Source organism: Jaculus jaculus, chromosome 19 (genome assembly GCF_020740685.1).
Source record: "Jaculus jaculus isolate mJacJac1 chromosome 19, mJacJac1.mat.Y.cur, whole genome shotgun sequence".
Classification (NCBI taxonomy): Eukaryota; Metazoa; Chordata; class Mammalia; order Rodentia; family Dipodidae; genus Jaculus; species Jaculus jaculus.
In genome coordinates, this window is record NC_059120.1 from 14097731 (window position 1) to 14120364 (window position 22634).

At 45.5% G+C, this 22634-nt stretch overlaps 1 protein-coding gene across 1 annotated transcript; it reads right to left on the reverse strand.

Moving 5' to 3' along the window:
• Positions 1 to 11244: 11244 nt before the first annotated feature.
• C19H1orf52 (chromosome 19 C1orf52 homolog) lies at positions 11245 to 20046 on the reverse strand. Its single transcript, XM_004653655.2, has 3 exons — positions 19732 to 20046; positions 18618 to 18816; positions 11245 to 11719 (listed from the first exon to the last, which is right to left on the reverse strand). The coding sequence occupies exons 1-3, from the start codon at positions 20011 to 20013 to the stop codon at positions 11646 to 11648; spliced, it is 555 nt and encodes a 184-aa protein (XP_004653712.1). The 5' UTR covers positions 20014 to 20046; the 3' UTR covers positions 11245 to 11645.
• Positions 20047 to 22634: the final 2588 nt, after the last annotated feature.

Genomic DNA, 22634 nt, shown 5'->3' on the forward strand with positions numbered 1-22634 from the left:
AAAAAAAAAAAAGAATTCAGGACCCCAGTAGCCCCTTCAAGGGCACACTCCAGTAACCTAACATCCTTCCACAAAGCCACACCCCCTAATGGGACCACCACCTTCTCCAATAGTGCCACACGCTGATGACGGAGACTTCTAAGACAGGCCTTTGAGAGACACGTAAGGTCCACACCACAAGCACACCAGAGGAAAGACTGCTGTTTGGCTTTCCCTCTGGACCTCCTTGCTTTACAAGTATTTACGAGGAACTCTGGAAACTGCAGAGGGTATCTCGAGACTCTGGACAATGATGCTAAGGAGTGGAGCATGTTCCTGTGTTGAAGAAGTTCAAAGGGATGTTGGGACTGAGGGTCTCTGGTGAGTGGAATTTTTGATTTAGCCATAATTAATCAGAAAAGTTTTTTTTTTCTAATCCAAGTGCAGTGGCATACCCCGATAACCCCAGCACTTGATGAGCTGAGGCAGAAGAACTGCAGGTTCAAGTACAGCCTGAGCCACATAGGAACTTTGCCACCACGGTGAGCTATATAGTGAGACCCTGTCTTAACCAAACAAAAATTTATCTGTTTTGTATTTTTTAAATTATTTATTTATTTGTCAGAGAAAGAGGGAGAGAGAGAGAGAGAGAGAGAGAAAGAGAGCGAGCGCCAGGGCCTCCAGCCACTGCAAATGAACTCCAGACGCGGGCGCCCCCTTGTGCATCTGGCTAACGTGGATGCTGGGGAATCGAACCTGCATCCTTTGGCTTTGCAGGCAAAAGCCTTAACTGCTAAGCCATCCCTTCAGCCCTGTTTCCTACTTTTTTAGTAAATGTAGTACTGGTGTGTGATGGCCCACATGTTACCTGTGGTGTGGGGCGCCAAGCATCAAGGTTCCTGCTCCGTCCCTCTTCTGCCCTCACCCTAATTCTACTGATGACTCCTCAAAGCCTTTCAAACTTTAGTAGTTGACTCAGGAGAAAGGTATCCTCTCTCAGGCAGTTTCGGTTAGGGACAGAAGCCCAAAGAGGGAACCCAAAGATGGCATCCCGCCTTGGTAGGAATGGAACTCGCGTCTGATCCAGATTCATCCACAACAGCTGCAGAGTGGCCCCTGCGGCCCGCAGCCCGGCGCACTACCTAGATGGGCTGGCCTTCCAGATCTGCCCTTTAAATCTACAAACTAACTGGGTCTTCCCGAGGTAAAATATCAAATACCTGAATCCGATGTAAGAATCCAGTTTCAATCAACTAGAAAGACGTCCCTACGCTCTGCCTCTCCTTGCTCTGCCCTGTGATCTCTGCTTGGATGCTCGAAATCCTGGCTCCCCACAGCCCGGCTGGGCGGGAGGAGTGGGACAGAGCGCAGTATCTCGGCATGGGTAATTTTCTGCTTGTTTCTGTTTTGTGCTTTGGGGTGACTTCTCACATGCATGATTTTCCTCCGATCTCTGAACCTACCACCCTAGATCTAGTACGTGGGTGTCTTCTCTGCACCCTAGGCCAGTTACTAATGTAACTTCTCTAAAATCAGGACAACCACGGGTACAACTGTCTTTATGACCCATTTCTCACTGGTACGCTCTCCTATTCTCAAACCATCACCACTTACTTTTAACTTTCTTCTTTGGGGAAGCTCAAGATAGAAGCCTTGCACACGAGTGCATGTTTCTCCTAATTCTCTCCACGCAGACTCTTAGGTGGTACCTTCCTTATGCTTGTGGCTCCACACCAGTCTTTCCCCGACAAGACCCCAATTTCTCTTAAATGAACAAGTGTGTTTCTTATCTTCCATGGGCTTGCGACTCTGTTCTACACTTTTTCCTAGATGCCAGTTGCCCTTAAATAAACCCCACACTTTGCGATCTCTCCCTAAATAAACTCAATAATTCATAGTTCATCCTTCTTGGGTCCATTTTTATCAATTCTTTGTGAACAGTAGGATAGGAAGCTGGGTAAGGTGGCTCACACGCCTTTTGTCCCAGCACTCGGGAGGCAAAGGGAGGCAGATCGCCTTGGGTTTGAGGCCACGCTGAGAATACACAGTGAATTTCAGGTCAGCCCTGGACTAGAGTGAGACCCCAACCTTGAAAAAAATAGACTAGGACCCCAAATTGTGGTTCATAAACATGGGAAACCCCTCCTGAGCCCCCGAATCCTGCATCACTGTTATTTCTATTATGAAGACGAATTCTAGACTATGTCAATAGACTCCTCTTTTCAGAGCACTTACAGGCGGCTTCCTTGGAACCCATCTTGAGAAATATTAATGAAGTAGTGTGTTAGGAGGTTGGGTAGTGTTTATACTTAGTCAATAACCAATCCTGAAAAGTGATTTTGTTAAAAAAAATAGCATACTGAAAAATATAATCTTCAATGAGGGCGTGGAGGACGATTTGGTAAGATGGGCCCTGGAGGAAGTGGGATGAAGCCTAACCCTAAAATATTTGGCACTGGCTGGTAAATCCCAGTACCAGAAATGGGTTACAATCCACATTGAGCTGTTGGTTGGACAGAACTATGAGGGCCCTAAAACAAACAGACTTCCATCAAAGCACTTGATTGCTCACCTGAGGGGAAAGGTAAGCCCCTATGGCTGAAGAGAACACGTGCTGCCAATGCAGAATATTGGGAGATCTGGCTGAATCTGGAAGGAAGACTTCTCCTAGAAAATTAGCCCGCGTAGTGCTGAAAACCACAACATGAGATGCTGGGCGAAAACAGCCAACGATGCTGTGAGCAAGAGGGGCCCCTGCTTTATGCAACCAGCCAGCCTGACAAGATGCACACACCTGTGCAGCCATGGCATCCACCCTAGGTAGGAAAGCAATGGCTGGCTGATTAGTTAAGAGATCTGCTCAGTGGGAAGGAACCGTTATCTGAAATGGGAAACCAAGTCAGAATCCTATGGAGACCAAGGTTATGGGCTCCAGTGAGAAGCTCCCACTAGTCTTTGCCAAAAGTGAGGCAACACCCATCAAAATGCCTCTAAATTAACAAACAATGTTTATACCCTTAACCTATCTTGATCTCCCTCTCCACTGGAGAATCTGTTTTTCTTTTTAAGAAAGCAGCGAGAACTGAAGACAACCAAAATCTGTCAACAGGGCAGGCAGGCTGACTCCCTGTCAACAGGTGAACCACCCCTCACCCAGCAGCCAGGGACCAGGTGAAACCACAGAGAGGAGCTGGCGAGATGAGCAGGAGCGCTGCTTCCCCCGTGAGGCTGACAACCAGCACCAGGGCGATGGAGACAGACACTGAGGAGACTCAAGACTCACCACAGCAGCAATCAAGAAGCTGCTAAGAGCTCAACGCTAAAGTAGTCTTAAAGCACATCCACCAGGGTTCAGGGAATTTTGTGAAAGAGGGATGGAAAGAATGCAAGAGATACAGGGTGGGAGGGAATAGCCAGAGGCATTGCCCCTCCACCCCAGTGGCTAGCCGCTGCTCTCACCACATAACCCACAACTCCATGGTGAATACCAGCGATCCCACCATGGGGGGCCCTCAGTGGAGCGGCGGCAGGGAGGAGGGCAATGATGCTACCAACACTTGATGTATCCATACATAGTTTCCACTTAATAATAATAAAAAAATCCAGCTGGGCGTGGTGGCGCACACCTTTAATCCCAGCACTAGGGAAACAGAAGTAGGAGGATTGCTGTGAGTTTGAGGCCACCCTGAGACTCCATAGTGAATTCCAGGTCAGCCTGGGCTAGAGTGAGACCCTACCTCAAAAAACAAAACAAAAAAATCCCTATTAGAGCTGCGTGTGTAATCCCAGCACACAAGAGGCCAAGGCAGGGGGATCACCATGGATTTCAGACTGGCATAGGCGACAGCGTGAGTTACAGACTAGCCTGGGCTACAGCGTGAGACCCTATTTGAAAAAAAGAAAGAGCTATCTTTTTTAAATTTTTTTTTGTTTATTTTTATTTATTTATTTGAGAGCAACAGACACAGAGAGAAAGAGGTACAGAGAGAGAAGAGAGTGGGCGCGCCAGGGCTTCTAGCCACTGCAAACGAACTCCAGATGCATGCGCCCCCTTGTGCATCTGGCTAACGTGGGTCCTGGGGAGTCGAGCCTCGAACCAGGGTCCTTAGGCTTCATAGGCAAGCGCTTAGCTGCTAAGCCATCTCTCCAGCCCCGAAAGATCTATCTTAAATTCGTGTACGTGTACTGTGTGGGCACGTGCATCCTACATTGTGCACACAGCAGTCAGGAGACAGAGTGTTAATCCTCTTTTTTTACTTGTTTTTGAGACAGGATCTCTCTCCTCTTTCTCGCTATTATAAAGGCTAAAATAGCTGGCCTACTAGCTTTGGGATTCTCCCGACACCTCCCCAAACTGCTAGTGCATCATAATCACAAATCCTTGTGCCCCTTTTGCATCCGGCTCTACCAGGTTGCTGGAAATACAAGCTGTACTCAACAGGCTGGCCGAGCAAGTGCTGAACCATCTTCCCAGCAGTCTGGTTGTATATTTTGGGTCAGGGTCTCATGTAGCCCAGGCTGGCCTTGAACTCACTATGGGATGGAAGATTATCTTGAGCTTTTGATTCTCCTGCCTCCATCTCCCCTCAAAATCCCTACTGTTTCCTGATTTTTCCCTAATAATAGAGGAAGAGGGGAGAAGCTTTCAGTTCACCGAAGGTTGTTATTAGTTGGATTAACTGAGGTCTAGCACTCAAAACCCAGACTTGGTCGGCTGTGCTCAGGGCCAGACTAGGGAAACCAGGTCACTGGGGAATGCTCTTTCCCAGGCTCTTCTCCCCTGGGCTGACTGGCTCCATCTTTCCTTGTGAACAGTCCAGCAGAAAAAAAGACCTGAAGCTCATTTGCGGCCAGATATTCCAACTGTGTTGCTTTGTGCTGCTCCCCCTTGATGATCAAGGCTCCACTGGACTCCCCAGCAGCCCTAAGCTGCTTAGGAAGAGAAGATGCAGCCAGCTTCAAGGTAGCAGTGTGGATGTGATTACCCGACAGGACAGGAGAGCCAGGGTAACATTACTCCTGCACGCCTCGGCTTTTTAACCCTCTGGTAGTGTTTGATTAGGAACTCGGTATGGAATTTCCCCAACTGCACAAGCCACAATTAGCAGCCATTTTCTTTCTTTTATGGAGAGGAGAAGTGCCCTGATACTCCCCTTCTCCCGGAGCCAGCTCTGGGTCCTCTTGCAGAGAGGCAAGCCCGTGACAAGGGGACTGCTTGGCTCTGGAGACTGTCCAGAGGTGGGTGTTTGCTCAATAGCCTCTGGCTCCACCTAAGGCTTATCTCACTAATTACAGCACTGTTGCCAATAATGCAGGAGCGGTGATGGGAGGGGGAAGAGTCTTTTTTTTTTTTTCCTAGCCCACTTTCATCTCTAAATCTGCCTTTGGTTCACCAGTGGCCAGCAATTCCTACTGCTGAAGGGAAAATAACCAGGTTCTCAACTTGAGCACCTGACAAGTGCCTTTTTGGACAGTCTAAAAAGAAATGTGGCTTTTGAGAGCCACTAAAAAAAGGACAGTATTAGAAATGCCACCTTGTTGTTATGAAGAGTTGGCTTCTGGCAAGAAGCTTAACAGAACTTGAAGGTGTTGTTATGTAAGCGCAGGCCGAGAAGTTAGGAGCAGCAGACTGGCCTGCCAGCTCATGGGGGGCGAGACAGGAGGATGGGGAGTTCAAGATCATCTACCCTCAGCTATATAACAACTCTGAGGCCAGCCTCAGCTATAAGAGCCTGTCTCAAAAACAACAAAAACAGGGCTGGAGAGATGGCTTAGCGGTTAAGCTCTTGTCTGTGAAGCCTGAAGATCCTGGTTCGAGGCTCAATTCCCCAGAACCCACGTTAGCCAGATGCACAAGGGGGCGCATGCATCTGGAGTTCGTTTGCAGTGGCTGGAGGTCCTGGCATGCCCATTCTCTCTCTCTCTATCTGCCTCTTTCTCTCTCTGTCTGTCGCTCTCAAATAAATAAATAAAAATGAACAAAAAAATAAAAAATAAAGTTAAAATACAACAAAAACAACAGCAGCAAAACCAACCAAAAAAACAAGATGATGGGATCAGAAATTTAAGATTGATTTTTATTTTCATATATTTTATGTTGAAAACTTACAAAAGCAATCTTATAATCAAACACTGCAAATACCTCCTTGCAATGATATAAATTCACTATAGTGTTATTGATAGTAGCAAAAAACTTTGGAAACAATTTAATGCCTAATATCTAAATATTTAATTAAATAATAATACAGTAAAATTGAACAAGCATAAAAACTGGGTCTTTGAAGAATTCTTATGGCATCAATCAAGCTAATAAATATTAAGTCAAATAAGAAATATCTATATTGTCTAGAATATGCACATAGCACACATAGAAAAATAACAAATTTCTAACAATTTCCATCTTATTCATTGTTTCTAACTTTTACAGTGAGAATGTGACATTTTTGTAATCAGAAACTTTTAAGTAAATATTACTATTGTAAAAATTTTATATCTAACATTTAATATAATGAGAATTGAAGCAATGTGACTCAAACATAATAAATTTGTATTTTTGGTATAAATATTACTCTGATCCTGAATATATTTGTAGCCAAAAAAAAATTGGTCTTTGGTGTGTGGACTTCTGTGATATATGGATTTGGATGGATTATGTTCCTAACATGACATGCCTGGGAGGCAGTTGGTATTTGCCATCAATGTTTTCCAAATGTCTAGAATTCCTGTTGGAAAAATTATCTGTAAACTTTGCCCTCTGTCTATTACACTCCTGAGCTAAAAAAAAAAAAGTCAGGGAGTGAGGAGATAGCTCAGTGGTTAAGGAGCTTGCTTACGAAGTCGGCTGGCCCAGTTTCAATTCCCCAGTACTCATAAGTCAGATGCACAGAGAAATGGATGCATCTGGAGTTTGTTTGCAATGGCAAGAGGCCCTGATACAACCATAATCTCTTTCCCTCTGAAATAAATATTTTTAAAAAATGTAGTACAGGGTGTGTGATCTAAAATAAACCTTCAGAGCAAAAGATTAAATAAGAAGCCTGTGCCCAGCAACACGGCCAGGGTGACACAGGATCACCTTCCTAGGGTTACAGTGGAAAGAAAAGTGGAAAGAGAATTGAAAAGCCAGGTAGCTCCCAACCAGCTGGAGACATGGGGGCGGGGGGAGAGAGCTCAGCAACTCCCACAGCAGCTGAGGAGACAGAGCACTGGTCAATTTGTCTAGAAAAGGCCATTTGCTATCTGGATTTCAGGTCAGCATTCGTGCTGGAGGCTACCACCTGCCAGTACTGTATTAGGGCGGCAAGACTAGGGGATCCTTGGCCTGTAGTAGTGAATTCCAGCGCTTTCTTTCAGAAGCGAACCAATCACCTCCAGGGTTCCAGACAGTCTGGGAGTGCGGGGTGAGCCGCCTCTCCTGGGCAGCAGCTGGTACAGAACGTCTGAAAACTCCAAAGCACACGACAAATATCAGGGTGATTATCTTTCCTCCCCAGCTATGGAGCAGTGAAGAAAAATTAACCTTCTCATTTGTTAACCTCAATCACAGGCCTTAACTGATCTGTAGCTACGGAGGGTGCAGATAATTGCACCAATTAGTTTGGTACAGAGGGAAGGAGCGGGCAGGGAGCATTTGGAGCTCAAGTAATTAAGCCTATATTGAAGAAGGGGGGATGGGGAGGAGAGGAGGGGAGAAAAGCAGAGCCTAGAAAGAGGTAGGGGAAAGAATCTGGCATACTGCTTTCAGATGTTATGGCAGAAATTCTACTGCCAAGGCTCTTGGGTCACTGTTTCTAAAAGCAGGGCTGGAGAAGACCTCAGGATGGAACATGGTGAAAACAGAAACGTTCCCACTGACTGCTCAAGAGAGCTGCAGGCCATAGGGATGGATCTATCCAAAGCAAGAACCAGCAAAAACAGCAAGAGTCTTAAAGTCCCCCTAGCACGAGCCTCTGCAGTTATTTCTGAGTTGGCCTGCTCATACTTTGCTGGCAGACAAGTTGCCTCTTTAGTTGGAAGTGCTTGTTTTGTTATTTCATTGCAGTCTCCCTCTGGACTTCTAAATTTAAAACGTGAGTGCAAACTCCCTGTCATGTCAGGGGTGGTTGCTAGGATTTGGGTCCCATTTAGAAGTGAAGACAGATAATTACACCTGGAAAACAGCTACTATACTCTTACTTCAATGATATGCATCGAATCCTGTTTCTTTTCCATTTTCAGGAAACGGTAAACACGGAGAAAGAAAGAAAAGTACCAGACCCAGGGTGGGTACCAAAATATTACAGACATACAGGAAGTGACCTTTTAAGTCTAGTTTGTGAGCCTGTCATTTCGTGGGCTTGTCTGTGAGCCTAGAAAAGCCAGGCAAAGATCACAATGGAGACATTTCTAGCTGTGGTAAGGCTGTCCCCATCTAGTCCCCGGATGTTTGTCCCTAGGTGCTATGATTTTAAATTCAAGCCATAATTAGAAATGCCAGAGAAAAGTCAGTGAAAGTTAAGAGGAATGTTTGTGGCTGTCTCACTCTGTACAAGGCCTTTGGTTTGATTCCCAACACTGCAGAAACGAACAGAAACCATGTGAAATACTGCAAGTATGTGTATTCATCAGCACACAAATGCTGAGCATGAGCCAAAGGCCTTATGCATGCCATGTAAGCACTCGGTATGTTCCCTGACCCTTGACAAGTATTTCTGGAGGGAGGATATATATTCTTAGCCTCACTAATATATCTACATATATTTTTAATTTTTTTAATAATTAACAACTTCCATGATTGTAAACAATATCCCATAGTAACTCCCTCCCTTCCCCCCACTTTCCCCTTTGAACCTCCATTCTCCATCATATCCCCTCCCCTCTCACTCAGTCTTTTATTTTGATGTCATCTTCTTTTCCTCCTATTATGATGGTCCTGTGTAGGTAGTGTCAGGTGCTATGAAGCCATGGATATCCAGGCCATTTTGTGACTGGAGGAGCACCTTATAAGGAGTCCTACCCTTCCTTTGGCTCTTACATTTTTTCTGCCACCTCTTCCTCAATGGACCCTAAGCTTTGGAAGGTGTGATAGAGATATTACAGTGCTGAGCACTCCTGTCACTTCATGCCTTCTGAGTCATCCCAAGGACAACTGCCATCTGAAAAGAGAAAAGTTCTCTAACAAAAAAGTGAGAGTAGAAAGTAGGGGCGGGGGGAATTACCATGGTATATATTTTTTTATAATGGAAAATGCTAATAAAAATTAAAAAAAATAAAGGTGAGAGTAGCATTAATATATGGTATGAACATTAACAGGAGTGCTTACTGGGCAGTTTGATGAGCATAGTATACACATTTAGCCAGACAGCAGCAGACGTTACACCCCTTGGGCTCATGACTAACCCTGTTGTAGGTTTTCACTATCAGGGATGTGTTCCCTCCCATGGAATGGACCTCCAGTCATATTAGAGGTGTTGGTCTATTTGGCCTGGTTGGCCAAATGTAAGGCTTGCAGTGTCCACTGTGGAGTATCTTCACTGGTGATTTCTCTCCCATTGAGCTGCATGCAGTGTGGCTTTTTGCAGCTTTCTGTCAGCCGGTCTGCATGGAGGAGGTTTTCAGCTCAGCTCCAGCAGGATTTCTGAATGATCTTGTAGTCCAAGTATGTGGAGTCTTTAGCAATAGGGTCTTACCATCTATCCCTGGTGGGAAACCAAGCTTACTGCTACATTTTAAAGCTTTCAATTAAAGATCCTTCAAATAAGTCATAGGCTAAGTCCTTGAAATCTTCCTAAGACATTGACATACTGGCTTTACATTGATAAGATCCATCTGAAGGAGGTACTAAACTGATACTGCTGTTCTGGTCAGTGATGTGTTTGGGGCTTAATTGTCCAAATATCTGTGTTCTGAGCAGCTGCTGGGGTGAGACATTCTTTGGAGTAAACCCATTATGGGTTAGCTCTGGCTTTCAACTCTAATATAGTGAGTGCATTGGCTCTCTGTACCTCAGTCTTCTCTCCTGAGTTAAATGGGTTCATATATCATGTCAAGTTTTATCTCCTGGGCCCTAGTAAGTATTCAGTAAAGTTTGGATGCTTAGTACCAAGCATGGAGAAAAGCAATGAGGAGGGGGGGGGAGAGAGAGAGAGGGAGGGAGAGATGGAGGGAGGGAGGGGGGGGGAAAGAGAGAAAGAGAGAGAGGGAGGGGCAGGAATGAAACCAAGGGCATAAAGGAGGGAACAAGCACTTGAACTGCAGAAGGGTCAGGCCAAGCAAACACCATAAGCAAAGACACAGAGCTGTGCAACTAAGCCTGTCTGAGGATTGTGATTCACTAGAGCTGGACTAGGAGGTGCGTGAGAACGAGAGGCAGAAACCACGGGGTGTTCTGAACAAACCTATGTGGTGCTGAGGCAGACGGTGACCTTCTAGGTTGATGGTGATGCTGTACGTGGAAATGAAATATGGGAGATGGTGCAGCTTTGGCACAGGATGTTTGGTTTAGAATATATGGTAGGTGAAGGGCCTGTGAGAGACAATGGGGATGTACAATGAGACACACAAATCTGAGAGCACCCTGGCAAGCCATAGCATAAGGAGCCAGTAGAGTTACAGTGGCAGCCACGAACTTGTCTGGGATTGCCAAGTGTCAGGGGAGAACAGTGTGGGTTATGCTGACATTAAGGAAATCTGGAGAAGGGGCTGAGAATAGGTTCAGGTTACGACGGGGCCCAGGAAGACAGCAGAGTAAAAGAAGTTTGCTGCCCTGGATTCTCCAAAACTATGATTACTAACTTAGAGGGTACTAGGGAAATAGCTCAGCGTGAAAAGTGCTTCTCTGCAAAGCCTGCTGGTCTGGGTTCGATTCCCCACCTAAAGCCAAAAACAAGAAATAGTGCGTGCATGTGGAGATCCCCACTAACTACAACAGAGAAGTACATGGAAAAGATGACAATTAATGCAGTTCTTAAAGATGACCAGGGTTTTATTAGTATCTAGATGCTTCAATAAGATTTTGGAGTTAGTGTCCTGAGTTAAATTCCTTATTTTCACTACTAGCCATGCAGCTTTGGACAAGTTACTCAAAACTCTCTTCAGTATAAAAATGAGAATACTAACACTACCTTCCAGAGATGCTTGAGGAAGAGAGATAATATTTATACCAAGTCCCTGGAATACAGGAGGCACTCTCTAAATGATTCTTAATCACTACTACAACAAAATGCCACAAGACAAAAGAGAGTGCTTGTCACAAATACTCATGTGAACATTATACAGTAACAGCAATACTGAATACGTCATTTTATTTCCATGATCATCTATTTACACTGTACAAACACAGATGAAAAGCACCCACACGTTCACAGTATAATATATTTACTTTAAAAATATATTCCTTTATAAAAGGTTCATAGAACATTGGCTTGTCAATATGTGACAAAACTCCCAAAGCCTGTCACCAATTCTGTGATAGCAAGAATGATTCTAAGTACTGTCGATTTCACAATCACAGGTCACCAGGTGAGCTATAAATACATACAGGTTTTAAATAAAAAAAAAGGGTCTTCTGGTGGAAAGTTCGTGGGCATGAATACTCATTCGCTCATTAGCACACTTCCACGGAGACGCTCCGCCACGGCAGTCACACGGAGTCAGTCCGCGGCGGCGCAGGCTTGCTGTCCTGGTCTCTACTTCTTCCTCTTGGCTGGCTCTCCTGGGTCTACTTTGCGCTTTTTGGATGTATGCTCATCTTTTTCATCATCTTAGGAAAGGAGGAGTTTCAATCAGACATTTTTAAAAAGCCATCATGGAAAAAACACGAGGATTACATTCGCTTTATGCCAAAACACTCTCATCAACAGTGTCTTTCAAATTTCCAAATTAAAGCAAAGATGAATTTTTAGAGCCCTCATATTAAGCTGTATAGAAAAACAAGCATTTTGTTCAATTTGAGCAATACAAAATTTGCAAGCTGATTCTAGCAACATGTTGAGTGATTTCACTTTCATAATAGTCTGCTATAGTCATTTCTGTAATTGTCCTCAAACAGCTGCTCCCACACTACAGCATACAATTTTATGTACTTAAATAATCTACACTGCACAATAAATTACATGTACTTAATACAATTTATTCTGCGTAATACAGCATATTGTTTTCTTGTATATAACCATATCTACCTATCTATAGTGCTGAAGAGCAATCAGCCACACTTCCCCATTCTCTTCCGAGTCCAGCTTTACTCTCCCAATTTCACTCTCAAGCTCTGCAGTTCCTCATATTTTTAGGTTAAAAGCAACTCAAAAGTAAGAGGTCTGTTGACCCTCTATTACATGATATATTTGTCCTCATTCTTTCCTAGAAGAGTCAGAACATTATAATGGCAACAGAAAACAATTGTTCCCCTACTTCATATTGTGGAAAATTTGGTTGAAGGAATGCCACAGAAAAATCCTTTATCCTTTACAGACATTTCCAAAATGTTGTGTCTGCAGCTATAAAAAATTTCTAGTTAATAGAAATGTCAAGCCTGGAAAGTAGACTTATTGAATATCTTTTTTAAAGTCCAATTATGTGGTTCTAACCCTAAGCCAATGTCTGATACTAAGAATTCCACACAGGTGTGGTGGTGCAGGCCGGTTGCAATAGGAGGGCTGCTGTGAGTTCCGGGCGAATGAGCTCTATATAGTGAGTGTGAACAAGCCAGGGCTACATGGCAAAACCCTCTCAAAAGAACAAAACACCAACACAACACATTTATACAGAAAGAATAAATAACATGTAGAAGAGGCTGTGATTTTTATAACGCAAATTTGTTTTGAGTACACTGAATTACATTGCCTTCCCTCTGTGGTGGTGGGAACTATGAGTGTTGACAAGCAGTCTATTATTAAACAGTATCTCCAGCCTTGACTTTACTCCTCTTCCCAGCCCTTTTCCCTCCCCCCATGTAACCCAGACTGGCCTGAACTTACAAACCTCCTGCCTCAACCTCCCAGGTGCTAAGATTACAGACATGAGCCACCAAGCATGGCTCTGCTTTATTTTCTTTTTTTTTTAAAATTATTTATTTGTTTAGACAGACACAGAGAGAAAGACAGACAGAGGGAGAGAGAGAGAATGAGCGCGCCAGGGCTTCCAGCCTCTGCAAAAGAACTCCAGACGCGTGCACCCCCTTGTGCATCTGGCTAACGTGGGACCTGGGGAACCGAGCCTCGAACCGGGGTCCTTAGGCTTCACAGGCAAGCGCTTAACCGCTAAGCCATCTCTCCAGCCCTGCTTTATTTTCTTGATCAGTAACGTACCTAAGGTCCAATAGGTATCATATAGTGGCATATACAGTATTTTTATGTTGAAAGGTGCTTCTAGGGTTCAGTGGAAGCGGGGGGGGGGGACGACAAAAGAAAGTAATGGGAGGGGACTGTGATAAAAACAAGTTAAGTACATGTAAACTAGAAGAGAGACTAGTTGGAAAGAAGGGGTTCAGCAGAAAGGGGATGAAGAAGGGAGTATGAACAAAATACATTATGTACATGTATTAAAAAATTGCAGAAACTCATGAGATCAAATCATATTCTTTGAAGGAAATATGATTACACTGTTAAGACTTTCTGCTATCAGAAAACGTCATGTGTTGGTGTGGACAGTAATTATTATCGAGTGAATCATTTTCATCCATGTGCATAGGAACTTGACCAACACAAGAATGGAAAGTGCTTTCTGTCTCCCCAAAATCTCTGGAACACACGTGAAGACTACTGCCACTGGTTACAACCCACTCTCTGGTAACACTAAAACCACCAACTGAGGTTGAAGGACAACTTCCAGTCAGTGATTTGAGGAGAAAAGCTACTGCCACCTAGTGTCATGATAAGCTACTGCCTTAAAAACTCGCCCAAGCATATATCCAAAGGACTCATCTCATTTCCTTAGAAGTACGTGCTCAATCATGTTTATTGCTGCTCAATTTATCATAGCTGGGAAATGGAACCAGCCTAAATGTCCCTCAACCGATGAGCGGATAATGAAGATGTGGCACATTTATACAATGGAGTTCTACTCAGCGGTAAAGAAAAATGAAGTTATGAAATTTGCAGAAAAATGGATGGACCTGGAAAGTATTATATACTAAGTGAGGTAACCCAGGCCCAGAAAGCCAAGCGCCACATGTTCTCTCTCATATGTGGATCCTAGCTACAGATGACTGGGCTTCTGCGTGAGAATGAAAATACTTAGTAGCAGAGGCCAGTAAGTTCAAAAGGAGACATAAAGGGAAGAGAAAGGAAGGGAGGAGGATACTTAATAGGTTGATATTGTACATATGTAATTACAATGATTGTAATGGGACATAATATGATGGAGAATGGAATCTCAAATGGGAAAGTGTGGGGGTGGGGAGGGAGGGAATTACCATGGGATATATTTTATAATCATGGAAAATGTTAATAAAAATTAAAAAAAAAAAAAAAAACTCGCCCAGGAAAAAACCCTGAAAATGGTCATCAGCTTTGAGGGACTTTCACTGTGTACAGAGTGTGTGGGAACAATGGTTCTAGTATGGAAGTCCAATCACCAAGGAAAACAAGCTTATCACCTGTGCTTTCCAAATGGAAAGTAAACTAAAATAAAAACCATTAGTTGCATTATCTAGGCTTGTTAATAAAGCTACAAGGACTATCTTAAGTTTTACTCGTCCACAAGCTGGTTACTGAACAAGAAGCACTGGTTAGCAGAGTTGCAAGAGAAAAGAATGCTTCCATCTTTTCCGATTCCTCCACCTCTGAGGAAGGTAACTGGCAAAAAAGGACAAAAGAAAATGGGAAGGCAAAAGAAAAACAAGGCTGACTTGGTAATTAATTTAATGAGAATTTTGAATACATGATTCTTTTTTTAAAAATTTTTTTTTGTTCATTTTTTATTAATTTATTTGAGAGTGACAGAGAGAAAGAGACAGAGAGAGAGAGATTGAGAAAGGGCGTGCCAGGGCTTCCAGCCACTGCAAACGAACTCCAGACGCATGCGCCCCCTTGTGCATCTGGCTAACATGGGTCCTGGGGAACCGAGCCTCGAACCGGGGTCCTTAGGCTTCACAGGCAAGCGCTTAACAGCTAAGCCATCTCTCCAGCCCATGATTCTTTTTATTTAATATTGTTAAGTCTATATATTGGCTTATGTCATGGAGGTTAAATTTTTTTTTACTATAGCAAGCTCAAATTGTGTCAGGTACTTTTTGATCATCTGCCACAGTGCTGCTTGCAACAATATATGGTTCTTTATGAAGTAAAACAACGGAAGTTAAAATGTCAGGAAAATTAGTATTTCTCTGTGATGGCAAAATTCATTTCTCAAAGCCAGTCCGCAGACGCTTAGCCTGTCTAGTGCTGGAAAGCACTACATGAGCTACTGGGGGGAAGTGGTCAACAATGGTCTGAGCAACCACAGGTCTAAGCTACTCAGAAGCAAATACAGTGACATGATGTACACGCCAGTGCAATAGTGGCACATGGCCTTGGTGGTAACCAACAGCTTTCTGACTGGCTAAGAGTTCCCTCAGTGTAAAGGAACCCATACCTGGAATTGGGAACCAGATCAGAATCCTATGGAGACAAAAATTATGTTCTCCAGTGTCAAGCTCTCATTAGTCTTTGGCTAAAAGAGGGGTTATATAAATCAAATTCTCCTTAAATTAATAATGCTTGTCCCTGAACTATGCTGCCTTCACTCTCCGTTGGAGAATCTGTTCTTCTTTTTCAGAAGGTTCTGAGACCTGAGGAGATAAACCACCCCTCACACTTCAGCCAAGCCACAGCTGAAACCGCAGAGGAATTGGGGAGAGAAGCAAGAGTGCTGTTTCCATGCTGAACCTGATAATCAGTGTCAGGGTGAAGGAGTCAGACCCTGAGGACACTCAATCTCTACCAAGCAGAGATCCAGAGGTTCCTAAGAGCTTGTCACTGACGTAGACTTCAAACTCACCCACCGCGGCTCAGAGGATTTTACAGAAGAGGGGGTGGAAAGACTGCAAGAGCCACAGGTTGAGACTTCATGCCCACAGGCATTCCTTCCCCCCAAATAACTGACTGTTGTTCCCACAACACATAACCCACAACTCCATGGGGAATACCTGCAACCCCACTGAGGGTCTCCAGCAGAATGGGGGAAGGACAAGGGAAAAGAGGGTACCAACACATGATGTATCCATACAAAATGTTAATAATAATAAAAAAAAAATTCTCAGCTGGGTGTGGTGCCACACGCCTTTAATCCCAGCACACGGGAAGCAGAAGTAGGAGGATCGCCATAAGTTCGAGGGCAGCCTGAGACTACATAGTGAGTTCCAGGTCAGCCTGAGCTAGAGTGAAACTCTACTTCCAAAAACCAAAAAATAAAAAAAATAAAAAATCATTTCTCAAATAGCAGCCATTTTTATTAAAAAAAGAAGTAACATCCAGCAGCCAATACTAGAGTCAAAATGAGCTGAGCATCAAAAGGCACCATAGTGGGCTGAAGAGATGGCTTAGTGGTTAAGCGCTTGCCTGCAAAGCCCAAGGACCCCAGTTAAAGGCTCAAATCCCCAGAACCCATATTAGCCAAATGTACAAGGGGGCACACACGTCTGGAGTTTGTTTGCAGTGGGTGGAGGTCCTGGCGTGACCATTTTTTCTCTCTATCTGCCTATTTCTCTCTCTGTCTGTAACTCTCAAATAAATAAACGAACAAACATAAAAATTTTTTTAAAAAGGCACCATAGTGCTGAGAAGAAGTGACAGAGGAACAATCAGCATTGAAATATCTCTATCACACCTTCCAAGGCTCAGGGTCCATTGCAGAAGAGGTGGAGGAAAGAATTTAAGAACCAAAGGAAGTTTAGGGTTACTTACAACACATTACTCCAGACACAAAATGGCCTAGATATCCATGACCTCACAGTGCCTGACACTACCTATACAAGACCATCATAATAAGAGGAAAAGATGACATCAAAATAAAAGACCGATTGAGGGGGGAAGAGGTATGATGGAGAGTGGACTTGCAAAGAGGAAAGTTGGTGGGAATTATCATGGCTTATTGTCTATAATTATGGAAGTTGTCAATAAAAGTTCAAGCCTGGGCTAGAATAAGCCCCTATCTCAAAAAAATTAAACAAAAAAGTCCCTAACAATTTTAGAATGATTATTTTTCCCTCTGGAGTTGGGGTCTCACTCTGAACCCAGGCTGACCTGGAATTCACTATGTAGTCTCAGGCTGGCCTCCAACTCACAGCCACCCTCCTACCTCTGCCTCCTGAGTGCGCCATCACACCTGGATCTTTTTTTACATTTTTACTTATTTGATAGTGAAGAGGGGGAGAGAGGAAGACAGAGAGAAGAGGTGTGCCAGGACCTCCAGCCACCGCAAATAAACTCCAGACACATGCTCCATCTTCAGCATCTGACTTATGTACTGGATATTGGGGAACTGAACTGAGGTCCTTTGGTTTTGCAGGCAAGCACCTTAACTGCTAAGCCATCACTCCAGGTCTCAGAATGATCTCTTAATAATATGACTTAGCTTTACATCAGATAAGTTGGGGCTGGACAGATGGCTTAGTGGTTAAGGTATTTGCCTGCAAAGCCAAAGAACCCTGGTTTGATTCTCCAGATCCCATGTAAGCCAGATGCTCAAGGAGGGGCATGTGTCTGGAGTTCCATTTGCAGTGGCTGGAGGCTCTGCCACACTGGTTCTCTCTCAGTCTCTTTCACTCTCTCAAATAAAATAGTATTTTTAAATCAGATAAATCTCGTGCCTCTTCTGCTATTGCTACATTTATTTTCTGAGAGGATAAACTATTTATGGTACCATCGGTTATGTGCCAAACTTGCAGTATCTTGTAAATGCAAAGGTTGGAAAGACAGGTGCATGCGACCCCTTTTCTTCTCCCTCCCTCTCTCTGGTGCATGTACCCTCTTTTGTTTTTTTCAAGATAGGGTCTCACTCTAGCCCAGGCTGGTCTGGAACTCACAGTGATTCTCTCCTCTGTCTCCCCATGTGCCAGGACACCTGGAGTGTTTTTTTTTTTGGGGGGGGGGGCAGTGTTATTTTCCAGGTAGGCTCTCACTCTAACTGGAACTGACTCTGTAGTCTCAGGCTGGCCTTGAACTCACGAGAATCCTCCAACCTCTGTCTCCCAACTGCTGGGATTTAAAGGCAGGGGCCAACACGCTATGCTTAACTACATTTTTTAATTACCACTTATTTGTCAGCAGAGAGAGGAGAGAGGAAGAGAAAAGGAGGGGAACAGATAGAGAATGGGCGTGCCAGGGCTTCCAGCTGCTGCAAACGAACTCCAGATGCATGTGTCACTTTGTACATCTGGCTTTACATGAGTACTGGGGAATTGAACTCTGGTCATTAGGCTTTGCAGGCAAGTGCCTTAACTGCTGAGCCATCACTCCAGCCCTTAACTAGATTTTTAATGTGTTCATCAATTATCTTTTTTTTGAAAGGGTATTTCACTGTTAGCCTTAACTCATGGCGGACCTGGAGCTCCTCTGTAGCCCCCACCTTGCCCTTTACTCAAAAGGACCCTCTTACCTCAGCCTCTGCAGTGCTGGGATTAAGGGTGTGAGTCATCACACCAGACTTTAAACAACAGCACATGATACCTTAGCCCTGCTTACCAGATTCCACTGTCTCCTCCCCTTCGGGCAGAAGCCTGGCTTTCTTAGCATTCTGGGGGGCATCGTCACCATTGTCCTCATATATGTTCGACCATTTTATTGCCATATCCAACTCCGGGGGCGGGGCTTTCTTCTCACTGGCGTAGCTCTCAGGAGGTGGCACATAGTTGGACTTCCAGATTTTGAATTCCTTTGGAGGCTGTGAAGTAAGCACAGGAAGAGACCTGTGACGAACCCGGTTCCTAGGATGGAAACGTGCGCATGCACATCCCTACTGCCATTTGCTTATTTTTCTGGCTCACTTTTTCACTTTTAGGCTTTTAAAGATACAATATTTTCCACCAAAAGAAAAAAAAAAATCACAACAGTGTTCAGTGACAAGTCAAAATGGTTCCTTGGATAAGTAAAAAGCTCAATTAACTTTTAGTTACCAAAGAAGAATCCATGGTCAGATACTACGGCAAGGCAAGGCCGACCCCTTCAGGAGGCTGCGGCGGACTCTTGGAGGCAGCAGCGCAGGCACTTCGGCGTCAAGGGAAAGGGGTCTCAGGGAGAAGCTGCAGCGGGGGTGGGGGGCGGGGAGTCACCACCGTTAGTTGTCACCCCTGCGGGTTGGGGGAACCCCGAGCGCCGCGGAGGTGGGGTGTGCTCATGAGGGGCGGGGCCCGGGCTCCCCGGGGGCCGGGTGGAGGGTGAAGGGGTGCGGCATCCCAAGGGGGGGACAGTGACTGCGAGTGGGGGGCGGGATGACACAGGTAGGGACGGAGGAAGGGGGATGGGCGCGGGGAGGGACGGAGGAAGGGGGATGGATGAGGGAGGGACGGAGGGAGGGGGAGGGGCGAGGGAGGGACAGAGGAAGGGGGATGGGCGCGGGGAGGGTTGGAGGAAGGGGGGATGGACGAGGGAGGGATGGAGGAAGGGGGATGGACGAGGGAGGGATGGAGGAAGGGGGGATGGGCGCAGGGAGGGACGGAGGGAGGGGGATGGGCGCGGGGAGGGATGGAGGAAGGGGGGATGGACGAGGGAGGGATGGAGGAAGGGGGATGGGTGGGGGCCCGGAGGATGGCGGAGACCGCGCGGGGGAGGGGGGGCGCCCTGGGTCCGGGGACCTCACCTCCTCGGGCGCCTTCACGACGTGCCGGTCCCAGTCGATCTGCTTGTTGAGCGGGTTGTAGAGGAAGGCCGGGCGGGTCACGCTCCGGAACAGCTCGTCGGGTCCGGGCAGCCGCTTCTCCGCCCGCTCCCCACCGCCGCCCGCCGCCGCCTTCGCCGCATCCGGGGCCTTTCTGCGACTCGGCTCTTCTGGCTCGCTATGGTCCTCCTCGCTCGAGGAGTCGGAGCTGCTGCTCCCGTAGGCCGCGAAGTAGCTCAACGGGTCCTTCTCGTCAGCTGCCATGACGGCTGCGGGCGACCGCCGGGCTCCACCGGAAGCCGGAAGCCGGCGCAGGCCCCGCCCCGCCCCGCGCTCGGCCCCGCCCCGCCCCGGTCGCTCGCCTGCGCCCTCCAGCGGCCGCGCCGCGCTCCTACGTCTGGCGGAGGGAAGGAGGCTGGGGCCGGAGGGAGGGCGCATTCCTAAGCAGGGCTGTCTGTTGCTCCTTCGTGGGCAGTCCCGGAGGAGAGGAAAGGCCCTGAGCCTGCGGGCACAGCCAAACTCTCAGTATTGAAGGCTTAGAAAAGCCAGGTACAGCGGTGCATTCCTGTCATCCCATCACTTAACTTGGGAGTCTGAGGCAGGAGGATGTCCATAAATTCAAGGTCAGTCTACGTATGAGGGGTACCAAGCTATCCAGGGCTATGTAGGGGGCTCTTTATCTCAAATAACAAAAATAAATAATAAAAGCCGGCTGGGTGTGGTGGCTCACACCTGTAATCTCAGCACTTGGGAGGCTGAGGCTGGAGGATTACCACAAATGCGAGACCAACGTGGTCAACATAGCATGTTCCAGGTCAGCTATGGTTGCATGGAGAAGTCTTGTTTCTTAAATGAAACGAATAAAATGAAATCTATAATAGCATAGAAGTTCTTCTTTTCCTGTCTGTCCAGAGGCAAGGATTTCTTCCTAGTTCCAGTGCATCTCTCTTTCCAACAAAGTTTAGTTTTTAATGCACTTCCCTTGTTTGTCGTGGAAGACTTCTGGGGGATCAGGGACACTCCCTTCCCCCCACTCCAAGTAAAACCCCCGAATCCTTTTCTGCTTCACCTCATTCAAGCGCACTCTGAAAGGCTTCTCCGATGAAACTCCTTCACTCGCCCCTCACCTCTCCAGGGCTCTTACAAACCCTCTTGATTTCTCATCACCAATCTGTCACGCCTGCTTTGCTCTTAATGGGCCTTAGATGTTGGCATTTCCCGACACACTATGCTGTCTTTTAGCAATGCTCGTGTTTTGCAGGGCGTTTCACAAGGATGCCTGTCACTCCAGCCCACACCTTGGCCTTAACGTATGTCTCCAAACCCAGTCTCTCCCCATGCATCCCAATACATCCAGCTTCCACTGGTTTTTAAACTACCCATATGGGCAGACTGCTGGGTCTTAATGCTCCATTTAATGGAACTGTATATTGTCTTTCCACAAAACTTAGTCTGTGTTTGTGTTCCCTCTTTCTAGATGACATAATCACATGTCTGATCACCAAGGAAACCACACACCTTTGACTGGCGAGCTAAGCCCGCACTTAATGCCTGTGGTGACACACTTGTTTATAACTTGTTGTTCTGTCTTGTTCACTCCTGAGTTCTAGAGAACCGTGTCTATACGAGTCCTATAAAAAAAAAAAAAAAGGCCCTAGAAGGTTCATACTTTTGTTTCTTGAGGTACTGTCTCAATCTAACCAGGCTGACCTGGAATTCACTACAGGGTGGCCTCGAACTCATGGTGATCCACCTACCTCTTCCTCCCGAGAGCTGGGATTAAAGGCGTGTGCCATCACACCCAGCTCATGTTTCTATTCCTAGTACTTATTTTGGTGCCTGTCCTCAGAGATAATATTGTTGGATTATGATTTATGATAAAATGGATCTAGATGTTTTTCAAAACTTTTTTACCCAAGTACTTATATTGACAGTCTCCCCCTCAAGCCATCCTTACTTTATTTATTGAGAAAGGCAGATAGAGAATGGGTATGCCAGGGTCCTTAGCCACCACATACAAACTCTAGACACATATGCTATTTTGTGCACCTGGCTTTATATGGGGACTGGGGAATCAACCCCTGGTCCTTAGACTTTGCAGACAAGTGCCTTGACCACTGAGACCTCTCTACATCCCCAAGATGACACTCTAAAAAGCAAACTGCACTTACCCTGTGGATTTTATGATTCATCCACTGTTGTGTGCCACTGTGACCCAGGCACCTGTTTTTGGCAACGTGAGTCATTGTCAATAAAGCCACTGGCAGCCCTTGTGTGACCGTTTGACTGCTTTCACTATACCAGGGTTTCTCAAACCCTTTCTACTTGTGACCCTTTTTTTTTTGCTTGTGAAATTTTTACAGAACCCTGGGTATATAAAATAGGTAAATCAAATGTTGACTGATATAGTAATTTATTTTTAAAGAATTCATACACACACATACACACACACAAATTTAGTATTTTTAAACACTAAGGCAAAATGAAATTGATATATTTAATTTTATATAAAGATTTAAACTTTGAGGAAAGGGCTGGAGAGATGGCTTAGTGGTTAAGGCACTTGACTGCGAAGCCTAAGGACCCAGGTTCAATTCTTCAGGTCTCAAGTAAGCCAGATGCACAAGGTGGTGCATGCGTTTGGAGTTCATCTGCAGTGGCTAGAGGTCCTGGTGTGCCCATTCTGTTTCTCTCTCCCCCGTCTCAAATAAAAATTAAAATATTTAGCTGGGCATGGTGGTGCACACCTTTAATCCCAGAATTCGGGAGGCAGAGGTAGAAGGATTGCCATGAGTTTGAGGCCACCTTGAGACTACATAGTGAATTCCAGGCCAGCCTGGATTAGAGTGAAGCCCTACCACAAAAATAAATAAATAAATAAATAA